At 40.7% G+C, this 20,045-nt stretch overlaps 1 protein-coding gene across 1 annotated transcript; it reads right to left on the bottom strand.

Annotated features, from left to right (window-relative positions):
• Positions 1-434: 434 nt before the first annotated feature.
• Positions 435-875, bottom strand: LOC131018774 (uncharacterized). The gene has a single exon (XM_057947478.1). The coding sequence runs from the start codon at positions 873-875 to the stop codon at positions 435-437; it is 441 nt and encodes a 146-aa protein (XP_057803461.1).
• Positions 876-20,045: the final 19,170 nt, after the last annotated feature.

Genomic DNA, 20,045 nt, shown 5'->3' on the forward strand with positions numbered 1-20,045 from the left:
TCGAGCTTGAAGCACTCTAAAGGCACGTTCGACATCCTTCCGTGCCAATTCTTACATCTTCTTGAACCTTGCCTCATTTGGATTGGTCGCCATCGGTGGACTCTTGACGAAGCAACGCCATTCCGGATATATGTCGTCACATAAGTAGTAGCCCATCTGGTAGTAGTGTTGGCTGGCCTCAAAGATCACCGGCGCCGACGTTTCAGAGACGACTGGTTCAGAACGTTGATGTCGTTGTTCGAACCGGCGACACCAAAGAAGGCATGCCAAATCCATAAATCGTGTGATGCAACAGCCACCAAGATCAAGGTGGGCTCCCCATGATCACCTCGTGTATATGCGCCATGCTACACCTTTGAGCAATTCTTCCATGCCCATTGCATACAATCAAGACTCCCGAGCATCTTGGGAAATCCATGTCGCACCTCGTGCATCTAAAGAAGGCGTTGGACTTCCGCCACCTTAGGACATCGAAGATACTCGGCTCTGTATGCTCGGATGATAGCTCTGCAGAATCTCTTTAGGCATAGACACCCCGTCGTGTCGGCGACCTTGAGGTACTCATCGAAAGTATCCGCACTAACGCCGATGGCTAATTGGCGGATAGCCACCTTGCATTTCTGCAAAGGCGTGAGAGAGTCCCGACCTCCTGCATCATGGCTCATATGGAAGTAACTATCTTCATCTTGCACAGCATCGACGATGCACAAGAACAACTCATTCTGCATCTGAAAACGACGTGAGAAAAATGTAGGCCCATACGTCGGATTGTCGTTGAAGTAGTCTTGCATAAGACGTAAATAGGCAGCCTCACGATCACGGTAGACGTAAGACCGGTGATGAACAACACGTTTTGGCTCCGATTGAGAGAACATTTGAGCAATCAATTGTTTCTACAACTTGATCTCATCAATGATCTCTTGCGTTACCCCGTCGGACGAAGACGACGAAGTATCATCGAACGATTCAGCTATTTTTTGGAAGAGAATATGAAAATGTAGTAGAAAAAGAGAGATGGATTGAAGGAGAAAATTTTTTGTATGTGTGAATGAAGAAATGAGGGTATTTATAGAAAAATAAATAAATAAATAAATAAAAAGAAAAAGGTGAAGAAAACGGTCTCATAGCCGTTGGAAAGAAAAAAAAAATTGAAATCAGCATAGCCGTTTGGTTCAAAATTTAAAAATTATTATTATTATTATTATTATTATTATTATTATTATTATTGTTTTAAACTTTACCCGAAAAATCGGGTCTCCCTCAAGTCCCTTTCGGCTGTGGTGGGATACTCGATTCCCACCTTACTCGAGTAGGTGGGATCAAATATCCCACAGTCCCCACTGTGGGCAGGGACGGAGCCAGGGGGGAGGGCTAGAGCCCCCTCCCAAATTTTGAGTTTTTTTTTTAATTTTAAATTTTAAAATATATATAGATATATGTTTATACCTATTATAAAATAATTTTGTTTTATAAAAGAGTATTTTGTTATTATATTCTCTCATATGTACTTAATTTAAGGATACTTCTGTTATTTAAAACTATATAATCTATAAAATATTGTTTGTTATTATTACTATTATATTTGTCTTTTAATAAAAAATGCCTAATATGTATGAAATGCTAAAAAAATTATAATGTATTGAAACTAATTTGTAATATATAGAAAATATATAATCTATGAACATGTTGTTTGTTATTATTATTATTATTATTATGTTTGCCTTTTAATAAAAAATGTCTTAAATATACGGAATGTCCAAAAAAAAATTTGTGATATATTGAAATTATATAATCTATGAAAATATTGTTCGTTATTATTAGTATTATGCTCGTATTTTAATAAAAAAAAATACCTTAAATATACATAATGCCCAAAAAAAAAAAAAATTGAACTTAATTCCTGGCTCCGTCCTTGACTGTGGGTGCTTGGATAAGTGGGGGGAGCGAGTAAGTAGTGTGTGTGTCGTTTTTCCCTTTTATAGTTAGGTCGTGAGAGCTGGTGTTTGCCTTCAGTTAAAGGCTATGTATGTAGTGTAGAATAGTGTAGTGCGACCAAATCCGATTGTACAATATATTTTTATTTCTTAGCTACATACCTGCACGGCTGCACACACACACATTACCCCTTTCGTATTTTCTAATTATAGTACAATTTTTTAACATAATTTTTAAAAAAAAATATTTCATGTTTGCATAATTACAGATATGAAAAATGTTGCAGTAATATTAAATTGTTTCTTCTATTAGTTAGGATGTTTTTTACTTTTGTCTGTAAGTCCAATTTTTTACTTCTGTCAATAACACGTCAGAAGCTTTTACTTGAATAAATCGGTGCACGTATTCTTCTTAAATATTGGTATTTTCCTCCTTTTTTTCTTATGTTTTTTCGGTTTCCAATTTAGTGCATATTTTATATTTATAGCGAACTGGAGGACTTCTTTCTCACAAGAGAGAGACAATTACAATTTGGATGAACTTTAGGTAAATTTCATTTCTTCAATTTATGGGATCTTTAAATTTTAAAGAGATAAATTGCATAAGAAAAAACCGTTCAGTCGTTTTATATCCTTTTTGGATATAGCATAAATTTTGATTCAAATTTACACTTTTACATGATTTTGTAAATGCTGCGATTACAATACAATTTTTAATGTTTTTATATTACTATTCTCAATTTTGTCAATTAAAAAAAATGCATCGTTTAGTTAATGGTGTTGGGGTGGAGGGAGTATTGTTTAGGGTTAAATGCATGTAATATAATGAACTTAAGTCGAATTTCAAATTTATCACAGACTTCAAAATTTTCAATTTATATGACTAACTATACCCCGTGTTCAATTTTAACGTCGTTTTTTTTTCTCTCTCAAATTGAATCCTACGTGTCAATGACGTGGCTTGCCGGCACGAGTTTCCGACCAGCGAGCAAAACGCTGCTGATCACCGGATTCTGCTCCTCTCCTCCAACACCCCTTTCACTTCCCGCTGGCAAGCGCCTCTCCTCCTCCAAGTACGACACACAGCTCGCGTCGCGGACTTTCCCTTCGCGACCTCTGGCGACAACACAGCTCAAGTCGTGCCTCTGCCCTTCGACCTCTCTTCTTCCTCACTGCAAACTCTTCCCTCTCTGGCTCCAATTTCGAACAGCAAAGGGGCCGCAGCCAATCAGAGCCTTTACTCCCCAAACTCACCGCTTCTGCAAACCCTACCCCCAATTCAAGACGAGACGATTCCGGCGACTGTAACGCTGCCGGTCGACGCCGCCTCTCTTATCTCTCTCCCCTCTCAATCTCATCCCCTCACCACTTTCTATCGCCTAACCTCGGCCGCCGCTACCCTTTTCCCTTAAACCTTAGATCCCCAACTTCAAACACCTAAATCGCGGCCACCCAGCCACAAGCCGCTGCCCTCACCGACACTCTCTCTCGCCGGACGAGCAACAACTTTGAACCACCGTCGGACGATTTGTATAGCAATAAATCTTCTTCTTCTTATTCTTCTTCAATTTTCTTCCCTTCCTAGAAAAACCCACCTTCTCTTACCATGCTCGTCTCTCTCTCTCTCTCTCTCTATTCGATGATAAAATTGAACATAGAGTAAAGTTACATATTTAAATTGAACACGAATTAAAGTTACACATTTAAATTGGACGTTTTTATGTTACAAATTATGACGTGTCATTTGGAAGACACGTCATTGCCACATGATTTTGTCGGAAAATAAATCGGTGTTAAAATTGAGCACGAGGTATAGTTAAATTTTTTGAAGTTCGTGCTAAATTTGAAATTGGACTTAAGTTCATAATATTATATGCATTTAACCCTATTTTTTATTGATGGAGCAAATTGCTGAAGATGAAAGTGAAAGAGTGCGCTATTTTAATTTAATCGATATGCATGTTTTACAAGTTATTGTATTTGGATATCTGATTTTTATTTTGGAAAAAAAGAAAAAGGAAAATAAATCAACAAAAATTACAGAAAGGTTTTGCTTCCGAGAGTAGAGGTTAGAGAATAAATTTGTGTGTAAATATGGGATGACATGGCAACAGTAGATCCGGCAACTCAACTGTCTTACCTATCACTGGCGGAGCTGCTTTTCCGTCTATATTAACGGCCCGTCGTTTTCCACCGCTTTGATTGTTTACGGCTCGTCGTTTTCATTGCCGGCGTCAGACGGCGCAGGCTTCCCGCCTTTTTCATCGCGGACGCCAACTGCCCATATTAAATGAATTGAAATTCCTTTATTTAATGCTGTCGGGCATATATAAGAATTAAGAACAAATAATTTTGCTAATATTTATGCAGTGTAGTGTGAGAATAGAAAAATAAAGCAGAGGCTTCAGCGCGTGAGAAAAAATAAAATAAAACTTAAACTGAAATCCGCGTGCATCTTTGCCCTTTTTCTCCAGTCTGTCGAAGTGGGAAATATTTGAGTATGAAAACAAAAAAGAAAAAGGAATAATAAAAAAGAAAAAGTTGTGGGGAAGCTTTCCACTTCCTCTAAATATAAGTAGAGCTATCAAACTGTGACGCAGGGAATTGGTCTCATTTCTCAAACTCACTTTGGGTAGACTCGGTAAAAATACCTTATACAAAATTAATTCCAATTAATTTTCGAATTAGTCTCAGAAACAATTCACCAACTTGATGATTTTGACAATTCATATAATTATGTGCTTTCGTGAATAGTGATTACGAGTCTCTTGTGAAAAATGAACTCGTATCACATAGTAATTGTAATTGTAATTGTAATGACCTGAATTACTCCTATATAAATGACATTGGTCTGTATTTCATGTTCGACTTGAGTTTAATTTATATTTTGTGAAAATGATAAGACACGATAGCATTTGAAGTCATTCGATCTCAAGTATCGTTCGTTTATTGATCTCTTTTGTCACATACATGGTTGGTTTCACAGTTGAATTATAACGGTTATACTTGTATAGTATATTTGCTTAAATAAGATTTACATCTATTACTTTACCCTCGCAAAATTAATTTATGAATTTTGACCAATGTACGACACTCATTCGCCGAGTACCTTCATCAAGTCCCATTTCTTGGAAATTACTTTTTAATATATTCCCAAAAAAGTCCTTTTGCTTAATTGTTAAGGCTAGCACTTTGCTATTCTATCAATCCTATAAAAAAAATATTTCCTCCATCCTACTAAAAATGTCCTGTATTTTATTTTGAGACGTCTCATTGTAAGTATCTTATTTCCATAAATGAAAGAATTTAAGCCTTAAAATGATGTAGACCCTACCACTTTTAACCAATTTACATATTCTCCTTAATTCTCGTGCCAAAAAGTTTTGAGCCACTTATAATGAGACGGAGGGGTTATCATTTTTATTTTATTTTTGTTTGTCTCATAAAAGAATATATAATTTTTATTTTGGAACATAACTCTACGTATTATCTATCACATATCGGTATTTATTTTTAAATAATTTTTGTCTATTTAATATATTATTATCAAATTATTTTTAAATTTCCTAAATTTCTCGAGTGTTACTTTTTTATGGAACCAATGAGATGGTAGAAAAAAGCATTGTAACGTCCTATGTTGCTACACAATTTTGGTTAAGAGTGGACCGCCAAAAATTATCCAAAACTTCCATCCAAAGCGGAGGGCCCACCAGCAGTTGACACTCGAATTCGTGATTAACTTTTTAAAAAGGAAAAATAATTACTTGTTAGGTAATGAAAAGTTAAAATAATTGGTGAGCTACCTGATAACTGAAAGATTCTTTATCTAAATTAGTCGAAAATTCACAGGCAATCATTAATTAATAGTAATATATAAGATTAATTGCATGAAAATACTCTGATTTTTTGACAATCTTTTTAACTGTAGCAAAAATTTCATCAACATTTCAATTTATTGCAATGTACGTCCGAAGTAATTTTTCGGCCAAATTAAAACTGAGTTGGCAGTCAGAATGCCAATGTGGCATCAAAAATGCCACACACCCATCCCACGTCACTCCTCCCCCCCCCCTCCCACGACCCATCCCCAAATTTCAGCGGCTCTGAAATCGCCGACAACAATTCCCTCCCATCGTCTCTCCCGCTCCTTCCTTTTCTCTAATCGCCGACGTCGCCGTTGAAGAACTAGTGTGCGGTCACCATTCTTCTGAGAACGAAACAGGTAGTGAGGGTTGCATACGAACCGAGCCGAGCCGAGCCGAATACCTCTAGGCTCGGGCTCGGTTCGTGAAGATTTGGTTCGGCTCGAGCTCGAATTCGAGCCTAAAAATGAGCTCGAGCTCGGCTCGCTTATATAATACCAAGCTCGAGTTTGGTTCGAATTCGGCTCGTTAATTATTCGTTTATCTCGAGCTCGGTTCGAATTATTTATATATTAAGGTTTCATTAAAATAAAAAAAAATTATATTTGTGTTCATATATTACTAGACTATTTATGAATCATAATTTATAATTTATTTTTAACAAATAGATAATTTATCAAGTTAGTAGTGATTTTTTTTTAATTATGAGTATTATTTTTATTATTTAAAAAATATTTAATAAATAAAATTATTATTTAATGAACCTATTCGCGAGCCTATTCGTGAACATATTCGTGAGCCTATTCGCAAACATATTCGCGAATAGGCTCGCGAATAGGTTCGAGCCGAACATGTTCGCGAGCTCACGAGCCGAACATGCACATGCTCGAGTTCGGCTCGATAATTTTATCGAGCTTGGATTCGGGCTCGAGTTCGGCTCGTTTAGAAAATGAACGAATTTCGAACGAGCTTTTTTCGAGCCGAGCCCCGAATAGTTCGCGAGCGGCTTGGTTCGTTTACACCCCAAGTGACGCCCTCCCTTGCTCCTTTCCCTGACCTTCAAGAATAGATCCCCTTCCCCCATCCCCCACCACCGCCAGTTCCTCCGCCCCGTTCCTCTGCTTCTATCTCGCAGAAGCAGACAACTGCAGGCCCGATAGCTGCTGCAGAGGGCCAAACAACTCCCAAACTGCGGGTACCTAGGTTTCGACGTCTACTGCAGCGAAAGAGGCGAAATGATGCTCGATCTGCCCATCGCAGTCAACCTCACGGTAAAGATTATTCACTACAAATCTCAACGAATCGATCTCTCCGACCCCAAAAATGTCTCGGGTTGAAGCTCCAAACCCTAAATCTCTCCTCGTCTCCCTTCAGATTCTTCAGCGATCACTTGATCGGAGCGTGCGGCGGAGGGTGTGAAGCTCTAGGGAGAATATGCGCGCCGCCGAACAACTCGATGAAAAATTTTCAGTGTATTGACATATATATTAATTGTGTGTTTCCAGATGCAGATCTTCCATTCTTTAATGGCTTTTATGTGCAGTTATGTTCGACGAGAAAAAGAGTATTAGCGAGGGAGAGGGGGGTAGTCGTTTGACGTCTGTCTCTCCAGCAAGTTTCCAGAAGAGGGGGGCGGAGGAAGTGGCGGCGGAGGGGGATGGGGGAAGGGGAAGCGTCCGACGAAGGTGGAGAAACGGGGAGAGCCAACGGGGAGAGGGGGAGGGAGAAGAGAGAAGAGTGACGTGGGAGGGGGAAGAGTGACGTGGGATGGGTGTGTATGGGCGTGATTTGGCATTTTTGATGCCATGTTGGTATTCCGGCTGCCAACTCAAATTTAATTTGGCTGGAAAATTACTCCGGACGGACATTGCAATAAATTGAAATGTTGATGAAATTTTTGCTACAATTAAAAAGATTGTCAAAAAATCAGATTTTGGAATAAAGTCGGGTATTTTCATGCAATTAACCCTAGTATACATTTCTTTTACTTCAAAATAATATTTATAAATTTTTAATTTATTTTTACTATATATTTTCTCCGTCTCATAAAAACATGAACAATTGAGAATGACACGTGTCTTAAGAAATGTTAGTTAAAAAGTGTGAGTGGAAAAAGAGTCACACTTAATAAAATGTTGTGTGTGTGTGTGTATAGGCAAAATCTCCTGTACACCCGGGTGTACCATACACCCGAGTTGTACCCTGCCCAAATTTTATGACCCGAATCCGCTTTTATTCTTCATTTGTTTGGCTTCACCCCCTTCAGCACATTTCCACTTCATTCTTTTCTTAGTTTCTTTTCCTTCTTTTCTTAGTATATTTCTTAATTCAGCGCATTTCCACTTCCTTCTTTTCTTAGTTTCTTTTCCTTCTTTTCTTAGTTTTTTTCTTATTTTTTTTTATTTTCAGTTTTTTTATAGTGTCATTTTCAGTTTCTTAGTTAGGAAGCGGTCATCCGAGACATCGCTAGTCACAGTCATATTCGTCGCATTTAATCCCCGCCGTGGGTGCTGGTGTTCTTTGCTGGAGTCGAGCTTTTCATAGTCGCTTGTGGCATCGTGTGGAGCCTTGCCATCGTATGCTTTGGCCCATCTCCGGGCGGTTCTCGTTTGTTTTTAGTGCTGTTTTTTAGCCGGAATTACTTGGGGACGATGGTCAGGCCGGAGTTCCTGAAGCAATTCCTTCCGCTCGTTTTCTTCTGTTCTGCTTTTGTCGAGTACTCTTTTTCCTTTTTACGACAGCTTTCTCGTAAAAAGGTTTTAACGAGGCTCGGCCCATAGTTGGCGTCTCTGTGCCTTCATGGGTTTGTTCTTCCTTTTTCTTTTTTATAAAATACCGCCTTTTAATTAATTTAATTTTAGTTTCTTAGTTTCTTTCTTAATTTTTTTTTATTTTCCTTCTTTTCTTAGTTTCTTTCTTAATTTTTTTTATTTTCAGTTTTTTTATAGTGTCATTTTTTTCGTGTTATCTTTTTTTTTTTCGTTCTTTCTTCTTTTTTTGTTCTTTTTAGTTTTCAGTTTCTTTCTTAATTCTTTTTTGTTTTATCTTTTTTTTTTCATTCCTTTCTTCTTCTTTTTTTGTTCTTTTCAGTTTTCAATTTCTTAGTTTCTTTCTTAATTTTTTTTTATTTTTAGTTTTTTTTATATGTCATTTGAAATGTTAAAGTGTCGATCTAAGAAAAATAGTGCTATTTTTAGATATATTTTAAAATATAATTATAATTCATCGATTGCAAATCTATTTTTATATTAACTTAAAAATTTTGTTATAATTTTTAATTTAAATGTATATTCAACTTAAAGTGTCATTCAACTTTTTGTAATGTCATTTGAAATCTTAAAGTTTCATTCCGAAATCTTGTAGTGTCATTTAAATTCTTGTAGTGTCATTTTGAAATCTTAAAGTTTCATATTGAAATCTTATAGTGTCATTCGAAATATCATAGTATCTTTTGAAATCGTGTAGTGTTATTGGAAATCTTAAAGTTTCATTTCAAAATGTCATAGTGTCATTTCGAAATGACATAGTTTCATTTGAAATCTTATAGTGTAATTTCGAAATGACATAGAGTCATTGGAAATGTCATAGTGTCATTCAACTTCTTGTAGTGTTTTTTCAAATGTTAAAGTGTCATTTTAAATCTTGTAGTGTCATTTGAAATCTTAAAGTTTTATTTCGAAATCTTGTAGTGTCATTTGACTTCTTGTAGTGTCATTTTGAAATCTTAAAGTTTCATTTCGAAATCTTGTAGTGTCATTCGAATTCTTTAAATATTTTTTGAAATCTTATAGTGTCATTTTGAAATGTCATAGTGTCATTTTCGTAATGACATAGTGTCATTCGAAATATCATAGTATCATTCAACTTCTTGTAGTGTCTTTTCAAATGTTAAAATGTTATTTAACTTCTTATTGTGTCATTTGAAATCTTAAAGTTCCATTTTGCAATCTTGTAATGTCATTTGAATTCTTGTAGTGTCATTCAAAATATCATAGTGTCTTTTGAAATCTTGTAGTGTCATTGAAAATCTTAAAGTTTCATTTCAAAATGACATAGTTTCTTTTGAAATATTGTAGTGTCATTTGAAATCGTTTTCATATGTGTTTATTATAGTGTTAGTGTCGTTTTCATATAGTGTCATTTGTAGAACATTATAGTGTTATTTGTATAACAAAATAATGTCATTTATATAACATGATAGTGTTAGTGTCATTTGTAAAATATTATAGTGTCATTCAAATAATATTTGTAAAATATTATAGTGTCATTTATATTATAGTGTTATTATGAGTATATTTATTAATATAGATAGTATAATTTAATAAGAAAAACAATATCATTAAATGACATCTTTAATATATAAAATTATATTTTTAAAAGAACAAAAAATAAAATTTTGCCAACTGAACAGAATTAAAAAAAAGAAACTAAGGGGGGTGTATTCATTCCGGATTTTTAATGATTTTTGCAGACTTTTAAAATCCGGGTGTATTAGTTCAAGACTTTTAAAAGTCTTTTAAAATCTAGGTGTATTAGTTCAAGACTTTTAAAAGTCTTTTAAAATCTGGGTGTATTAGTTCAAGACATTTAAAAGTCTTTTAAAATCTGGGTGTATTCGTTAATCTATGTAATTTAAAGAATGAATGACTTTCATTGATTTCGTTCAAAAAATAGGCATCAACAAATCCGACGACACACCACGAGAATTCACAAATCTGCCAAAATCACGCGCTCGCTGGGTTCCAGCGCCCGCGGCAAAGAAGCCAGCGGCCGCTGGACCCAGCGCTCGAGCCTGACGAATCCAGCGGTCGCTGGCATGCAGCGGGCGCTGGGCTTCAGCGCTCGGAGAAGCCAGCGATCGCTGGTGACTCAACCTAGAACACCTCTAGTTTGACTTGCAATAGAACAAGGACATTCTAGTGATGGTAAGTTGACCCAGTGTCATCTCTCAAGGAAAGTCTTAAAGGGCTTCTAGTAGTATCGTGGAAAAAGTAATAAAAGAAAGCAGTAAAGAGTTTGATTATTAATCTAGAACTGAAACTTAAAACTGAATTAAAACCAAATTGTAAAATTACTAGGCGAATTAAATTATTAACCCTAGGCAGAATTAAAACAACTTAAATAAAATCTAACTTAAGAAATTAAGTACTTGTAAATTAAAAATAAAACTAATCTAAGCATTAAACTAAAGTGCATAATTTAAATTGCATAATTAAAAAAAAAGCATAAACATGAACTAAAAACATAAACATGATTAAACGAAAATAAATTGAATTGAAATACGAAATACCGTAAATGTCTTGAACGTGTAATTGTGTCACGCAATCACAAACCAATAAATAACTAAAAACTTAACTAAATCGAAAACTAACTAAAAACAATGAATTTTCAATACTATGAAAAAGAAATATGAAAGCAATAAATTATAAATTTCGGATGCCAAGAGATCTCAAGGATGGAGTCTACAACTATAGCAAAAGATAGATGATTTTACAATATAAATGAAACCCTATTTATAGACCTAGCTCTGGTGAGAATAAGCATAGCTAGAAAGTAATCGGTGCTGGCAAGAATAAACATAGTTGGAAAGTAATGGTGCTGGCAAGAATATGCGAAGCTGGAAAGAATAAACATAGCTCTGGAAAGTGAACTCTGATGATTATGCTTGGGAAAGGTAGTCAGCGTTGGCGAAATAGGTGGAGCTGGAAAGTGGTCAGCGCTGGCAAGAAAGGGTGGAGCTGAAAATGGTCAGCGCTGGCAAGAATGGGCGGAGCTGAAAATGGTCAGCGCTGGCAAGAATGAGCGGAGCTGAAAATGGTCAGCGCTGGCAAGTTATGAGCTGAGTTGAAAATGGCCAGCGCTGGCAAGAATGGGTGGAGCTGAAAATGGTCAGCGCTGGCAAGAATGGGCGAAGCTGGATTCGGCAGCGCTGACTACAGTAGCGCTGACTTTGACTGCAGTAGCGCTGACTTTGACTTTGGCACTTAGCTCTGCTATGTCGATGTCTGCTAAAAACACCATTTTTAGCCCAAAAATCTCCAAAATTGCATTCTTCCATCTATAAACCCAAATCTCCTGCAAAGCATCAAACAAACCATAAAACGCACCAATTTCCAGAAGATTTAATTTAAAAAATGCACATGCAAACCCCTAAAATTAGAACAATTAAGCATAAATCAACCCTCCCACACTTAGCCTTTTGCTTGTCCTCAAGCAAAATCCATATGAATCCTAGGAAGAGATTGATTTCAACAATGCAAATTTCCATCCAAACATTCACAAAGTCAATTCAAAATTTTATCAACAACACACATCTCTTGATCATGCAAATAACTCAAAGTTTAAGACGCAACAAAAGAGTAATGCAAGTAATTCGATCAGACCCGATTCTCCGCTAGAAGTGAATTCCCTAATGTGATCACCTTTATAATCAATATCCCCATTTTTCACACTTTTTGTGCTTAAGATTTTCAACAGTTGAGCCATAATTCATGAAATAAAACCATTTGGATGTAATCCAAAGTCTTTTCACGTGGTTTCCCATGCTCATAGTTAGTCTAGAGGAGCAGAGACTCAGAGCTGTCACGTTTTCAGAACAGGCCAGATGTTTCAGAGCTGGAATTTTCAGAGTTGGCAATTCGTCCAACATTTTTCACATTTCACAGATAAGATACAATCGTAGGTAATCACACTGACAATACTCCTTCTAGTATCTGCCGGACAAATCACGTTTTACTAACTTACAATCATGTTGCAACAAAACTCATAATTCTTTGCATAATCAAGAGACGCATATTAAAAATAAAACAAGAATAACCACCATTCATTCACAAACCCTAAATGCACATCGAAAACCATCTTCTCTTCCACAAATTCATAAAAATTCGCATGAGACAAAGACCAAAAACTAAGCATAGAAGACTAATTTCGCCAATTTTTTATTTTTATTTTTTTATTTTTATTTTTTTTTATTTTTTTAATATAAGCACAAGAAAACACCCCCACACTAAAAGCATGCCATGTCCTCAGGGAAGAAAAGAAATACGAAAAGTTAAGAAAACTTCTCTGATTATCGGCATTGAAAAACTGAAGCATTGTGAGAGGCGGTTAAGAAAGGGCTTTGTCTGTTGCAAGTGGAGAGTGGCAGCATTGATAGCTGCAGAATAGAAAGGCAGCGCTGACTCTGCACGACAAAGTGAGTAAAAATAGAAAACAGAAGTAAATTGCTAACAAACCAATCCCCAAAGTAATTGACTCCCATCAAGAATTCCACGGTTTCATACATATCCGAATCTTTGGGAATAGCATATCCCGCTGGATAAACCTTAAATGACACCAACACGAGAGAGAATCCCAGCCCTACCAGCGTGTTGAACGTAACACAGCGGCTGGTCAGCGATGGCGGTGTGGAGCGAAGAAGCCGGGCTGGGCTGCCGTGTGGCGTGGCTGGGCGGTCTTGGCGGCTGGCAGCGCTGGCGTGTGGCTGGGCGGGGCGTGGATGGCGGGGTGGCTGGCGGGGTGGCAGCGCTGGCGGGTGGCAGCGTTGCCGGGGTCGTGGGGCGTTGACGGTTGCGTGGCTGGGCGGGGTGGCTGGCAGTTCGGGGTGGCAGCGCTGGCTGGTGGCAGCGCTGCCGGGGGCGGGCTGCGGTTGGCGGGTGGGCTGGGCGGTTCGGGGTGGCAGCGCTGACATGACTCTCGTGACGGGTGGCGGTGCTGGCAGCGCTGACGGGGTGGGCTGCGGTTGGCGGGTGGGCTGGGCGTTTCGGGGTGTGCGGCGTTGACAGTTGCGTGGCTGGGCGGGGTGGCTGGCAGTTCGGGGTGGCAGCGCTGGCGGGTGGCAGCGCTGCCGGGGGCGTGGCTGGGCGGTCTTGGCGGCTGGCAGCGCTGGCGTGTGACCGAGGCGTGCGGCGTTGACGGGTGCATGGCTGGGCCGGCTAGGCGCCGCTTGGGGTTGGCAGTTCGGGGTGGCAGCGCTGGCGGGTGGCAGCGCTGCCGGGGGCGTGGCTGGGCGTTCTTGGCGGCTGGCAGCGCTGGCGTGTGACCGAGGCGTGCGGCGTTGACGGGTGCATGGCTGGGCCGGCTGGGCGCCGCTTGCGGGTGGCAATTTTTGGTGACTTTTCCTTCTTTTGCTAGCCCGCTCCATTCGACGTTTGGCCAGCGCTGACTCTTTTAACTTCAATCGTTGACGTAATTTTCTAGCCAAAGCTGTGTTGGCCCTTTCTTAGTTTTTAATCCAGCGCTGACTCCTTCCCCTCTCTTTTAGCAATTTTTAACACCTTAATCAGCTTTGGCCCACACATTTAAATCAACGCCTTCTCTTAGACTTGGTGTATTCTCAATCTTTTAGGCAACGGACTCCTTCAGCTATTCCTTTTTTTTTTTTTTTATTATTATTATCGTTGGCTCCCTTCTTCCCTTTGTCGGCGTTGGCAACCAAAACTGAGGAAAGACTCAAAACAATCAACGAAAACAAAGAAAGCAAAAGAAAAATAAAAATTAAAAACAAACCAAAGGTGGGTTGCCTCCCACCAAGCGCTAGAGTTAAAGTCTCCAGCCCGACTTCAGAGCTGAACTTCAGCTAGGGTTGTGCAGAGCTTGAGACTCCACCTCCATAGGCGAGCTCTGGTGCTCGTAGTACGGCTTCACTCGATGGCCATTCACTCGGAAACTCTCCTTTGTGTGTTCGTTCAACAGCTCTACCGCACCATGCTCGAACACCTCTTTGAGTAAAAATGGGCCGCTCCACCTGGATTTCAGTTTTCCTGGAAATAACTTAAGTCGAGAATTGAACAAGAGCACCTTCATTCCAGGGCAAAGATTCTTGTGGCAAATGCGGCGATCGTGGAGTCGCTTCACTTTGTCCTTGTAAATTCTCGCATTCTCATACGCCTCATTGCGTAGCTCATCTAGCTCCTCCATTTGTAGCGTGCGCTGCTTCACAGCAGAGTCCAAGTCATAGTTAGCAGCCTTGATCGCCCAATAAGCTTTATGCTCAATTTCCACCGGCAGATGGCAGGCCTTGCCATAGACGAGACGGTACGGACTCATCCCAAGCACGCCCTTAAAGGCAGTTCTGTACGCCCAAAGAGCATCATTCAACTTTGCGGACCAGTCCTTGCGCGAGGGTTGAACCGTTTTCTCCAAAATTCCCTTGATTTGCCGATTGCTCGTCTCGGCTTGGCCAGAGGTCTGCGGGTGATAAGGTGTTGCTACCTTGTGCGTGATCCCATTCTTCTTCATGAGCTTTGCAAACAACTTGTTACAGAAGTGCTTGCCTCCATCGCTAATGATGGCTCTAGGAAATCCGAATCTAGAAAGAATGTTCTCTTGCACAAACTTAAGTACCACATTAGCATCACATGTTCGCGTGGGAATAGCCTCAACCCACTTGGACACGTAATCTACAGCAAGTAAAATATATTGAAACCCATGCGAAGTAGGAAATGGCCCCATGAAATCAATGCCCCACACATCGAAAATTTCAACAATTAATATGCTTTGGAGAGGCATCTCATTCCTGCGGCCGATATTTCCTACTCTCTGGCACCTATCGCATGCAAGAGTGAAAATGTGTGCATCTTTGAAAATGGAAGGCCAAAACAAACCTGATTGAAGAATTTTATGTGCTGTTTTCTTCCCCCCAAAGTGTCCACCACAATGATCTTCATGGCACATCTTCAACACTTGTTGTTGCTCCTCTGTCGGCACACACCGTCTAATGACATCATCCTTTCCAAGCTTGAAGAGGTGAGGAATCTCCCAATAGTAGTGCCTGCACTAAGCTAAAAACCTCTTTCTCTCCTGCGATGTCAGCTCAGGTCGTAGAATACCACAAACTAAGTAATTGACAATATCGGCATACCAGGGCTCGACGCTCGCAGGGCTGTACTGAGCAGCGCTGAGTTCGGCAGTGCTGGGCTGGACAGCGCTGAGCTGATCAATGCTGACTTCGGCAAGGCTCGCAGGGATGAACTGAGCCGCGTTGGGCTGGGCAGTGCTGCATTCGGTGGAGTTGGGCTCGGTAGAGCTGGACTCTGCAGCGCTACACTTGTCAAAGGTTAATGCATATGTTTGCTCAAAAGGAAAAGATTCAGGGATGCAATTAAGATTCGACTCTATCCGATGATTATCCAAGCGTGAAAGGTGGTCAGCTACATGGTTCTCGCTCCCTTTTCTATCCCTGATCTCTACATCAAATTCTTGCAACAGTAAAACCCAACGGATCAGACGAGCTTTAGCTTGAGGTTTAGTCATCAAATATCGCAGCGCAGCATGATCACTATGAACAATAACCTTAGACCCAATGATGTAGGCACGAAATTTATCTAAGGCAAAGACCACAGCAAGCATCTCTTTTTCAGTAGTGGTGTAATTTACTTGTGCACTGTTCAGAGTTAAACTAGCATAGTAAATTACACGTAACATCTTATCCACACGCTGACCTAGCACAGCTCCTACAGCAGAGTTAGACGCATCACACATAATTTCAAAGGGCAATGACCAATCAGGCGCAATCACCACCGGGGCAGAGCTCAATTTTAGTTTTAATGTTTCAAAGGCACTCATGCAAAACTCATCAAAATTAAACGGAATGTCCTGAGCTAGCAGTTTGCATAGAGGTTGGCTAATTTTAGAGAAATCTTTAATGAAACGTCGGTAAAAACCGGCGTGACCTAAGAAACTCCTAATTCCTTTAACATCAATAGGGGGTGGCAACTTTTGGATTACCTCCACTTTAGCTCTGTCGACCTCTAGTCCATGCTTAGACACCACATGACCCAAGACAATACCACGTGTAACCATGAAATGACTCTTTTCCCAACTCAAGGTTAGGCCACTTTCAATGCACCTTTGCAACACTACATCAATCTTCGTCAAACAATCATGAAAGGACTGCCCAAAAACCGAAAAATCATCCATAAAAACCTCCACGAATTTACCAATCATTTCAGAGAATATGGACATCATGCATCGTTGAAACGTCCCGGGTGCATTGCACAACCCGAACGGCATCCTCTTCCATGCAAACGTCCCAAAAGGAGTGGTGAAGGCAGTCTTGAGTTGATCTTCCGGGGCGATCGCGATCTGGTAATATCCTGACAAACCATCAAGAAAACAATAAAAATCATGCCCAGCTAAACGATCTAACATTTGATCAACAAAAGGGAGAGGGAAGTGATCCTTCTTGGTGACGACATTGAGTTTCCTATAGTCAACGCACATCCGCCACCCCGTCGTAGGACGCGTCGGTACCAACTCCATCTTGTCATTGCGCACAACCGTCATTCCTCCTTTCTTTGGCACGACATGCACGGGACTCACCCACTCACTATCAGCGACAGAGTAGATGATCCCTTCGGCCAGCAACTTAAGGATCTCCTTGCGCACGACATCCATCAGAATATGATTCAATCGTCGCTGGGCGTCTCGCTTGGGTGTTGCTCCCTCCTCTAGGTTGATTTTGTGCATGCATGTGGCTGGACTTATGCCACGTATGTCTGCCAGGCTCCATCCCAACGCTGCCTTGTTTCTCTTCAATACCTTGAGCAACGCTGCCTCTTGCTCCCAAGTCAGCGTGGAAGATATGATCACTGGCTTCTCCTCACCTGCTTCTAAAAATACATACTTGAGATTGGCAGGGAGTTTCCTTTAGTTCCAGCGCTGACCTCTTGGTTTCCATCTGTTCATCAAAGGGCAGCTCGGTATGGCTGGACAGCGCTGAGCTCGATAGAGCGGACTGGTCAGCGCTAAAGGGTGGCAGAGCTGGCTGGGCAGTGCTGAAGGGTGCTGAGCTCGGCAGAGTTGACTGTAGCAGCGCGGAAGTCGGCAGAGTTGGCTGCGGCAGCGCTGACTCTTCAGGCAGCGCTGATTCTTCAGCTTCTTTAGCTAATTCCTCCATGTCGGCCGATCCAGCAAAAGCTTCCATCAACTCCTGTTCCTGAATAAATACCTTCTCAACCAAGCCATTAATAGCATCTATATATGAACATTCATTTATGAAATTCGTAGAAGGCATTGCACGATTTTCATGCACCGAAAAAGACACCGACTCCCCTAACACCGTCATTTTAATAGTTCCATGTTTAACATCAATCAAAGTGTTAGTGGTCGCCATAAAGGGTCTTCCTAATAGTAGAGTGTGGTCTCTACCATTCTCATGCACATCCCCAATCTCAAGCACTACGAAATCAACAGGCACAATCAAACCCCCGACTCTAACCAGAATATCCTCTACTATCCCACGGGGGTACCTAACGGACCTATCAGCTAGTTGTAGACACATGCGAGTGGATTTCAAATTACCTAACTCTAATTGTTGAAAAATAGAGTAAGGCATCAAATTAATTCCCGCTCCCAGATCTAACATACCCGTGGCCTTCTTACCATTTCCCAAAGCAATATTAATCACAAAGCTACCTGGATCGCGCTGCTTTGGTGGTAAGGATTGCTGCATGATTGAGGTCGCTACTTCCGAGACTAAAATTTTCTCATTGTCCCCGAACTTTCGCTTGTTGGAAACCAACTCCTTGAAAAACTTCACATACGCCGGTACTTTTCTGATCACATCAAGGAGAGGAAGATTCACGTTCACCTTGGCAAGCATGTCGTAGAAGTCGGCGAACTGTTTATCCAGCTTTTCATTCTTCAATCTGCTAGGAAAAGGGATCGGAGGTCGATAGGGTGTGGTAGATTTATGAAGTTTATTCTCCTTTTCTTCCTCCATCTCTCCATCTTTTTGTTGATCTGCCTTCTCTCCATTGGTAGGGCTGGTCAGAGCTGAGCTCGGCATCTCTGGTCTGGGCTGTGCTGAGCTCGGCAGCTCTGCTCTTGTGAAGGCAGAGCTATTCAGAGCTGAATTAGGCAGAGCTGGACTTGGCAGCGCTGACATCGGCGGAGCTGGATTCGGCAGCGCTGACTGCAGTAGTGCTGACTTTGACTTTGAGAGATTCTGTAATGCTGAGTTCGTCAGGGATGATCTTGGCAGCGCTGGCACTTCCACTTTGTTATCCACCATCTTACCATTACGAAGAACAGTTACGGCTAGAGCTTGATGCGGCTGAGCAGGTTGGCCATGAAACTTTTCGGGCTGCTGTTGTTGTTGGATTTGATTCAAAGTACCGGAAAGTTGACCGATAGTTGTTTCAAGCCTTTTTATGGTAGATGCTTGGGACTCCATATTCTGCTTAGTCATCTCCATATTTTGCTTACTAATCTCCATGAAAGCTTGCAAGGTATCCTCTAGGGATGTTTTCTGTGGTGGCATGGGCTGTGCACTCTGCTGCAGGGCTGATTGTTGGTGTTGGTATTGCGGTCTATATGGTTGAGAGGAGCTTTGCTGCGGAGGGAAATATTGTGGTTGCTGTTGGTAGCCCATTTGGGGTGGTCGACGGTATTGATTCCCCCCAAAATTTTGATTTCCCCATCCAGCATTCGGTTGACTTCTCCATCCTCCATTGACATTCTGTTGCCCTTGATTCATGTTCTGCCCATATGGTCTACTTAGCCCTTGATTATAGCTTTGAAATCCTTGTGCCGCATAGACCTCGGCTTGTCCTTCCGGAGTAAACTCTCCCATTCTATGGCACTCATTAGCTCCGTGGCTGAAATCTCCACAAATACCACAAGGCTCTATATTCTGCATAGCTGGGTTCGGCAGAGCTGACATCGGTAGTTCTGCATTCTGCAGAGCTGGCATCGGCAGCGCTGCATTCTGCAGAGCGGAATTCTGCACCGGAACGGAAGGTGTATCCATCTTGCCCATCTTCAGCTGTTGTACGTCCCGCATGATTGAAGCCAATTGTTGTTGTATTTCAAATTGATTCGTCACTGCGCTGGCTTCAACTCTTCTTCCACGGACGGATTTTTGTTGGGAGCTCTCAGCTAAAGTTTTGAAAATCCCTTTTAACTCAGTTGCTGTCTTCCGAGCTATGTTACCTCCTGCCGTGCTATCCACCATAAATTGGGCAGTTTGCACTAACCCATCGTAAAAGAACTGCATCAACATAACATTAGTGAATTGATGTTGAGGGCATTGACGGAGTAGTTCTTCATATCTCTCCCAAGCTTCATGCAAAGGCTCGTCCGCTCCTTGGGTGAACTCCATTATTTTTGTTCTCAACTCCTGTGTCTTATGGCTTGGGTAGTATTTCAGCATGAATTTTTCACAAGCATCTCCCCACGTAGTGATTGAGTTGGGTGGCAGAGATAGCATCCACGTCCTCGCCCGGTCTTTAAGTGCATAGGGGAA

The sequence above is a fragment of the Salvia miltiorrhiza genome, chromosome 3 (assembly GCF_028751815.1).
Source record: "Salvia miltiorrhiza cultivar Shanhuang (shh) chromosome 3, IMPLAD_Smil_shh, whole genome shotgun sequence".
Taxonomy (NCBI): Eukaryota; Viridiplantae; Streptophyta; class Magnoliopsida; order Lamiales; family Lamiaceae; genus Salvia; species Salvia miltiorrhiza.

Coding starts and splice junctions, on each gene's coding strand:
- LOC131018774 (XM_057947478.1), bottom strand. CDS start 875: ATGTTCTCTCAATCGGAGCCAAAACGTGTTGTTCATCACCGGTCTTAC.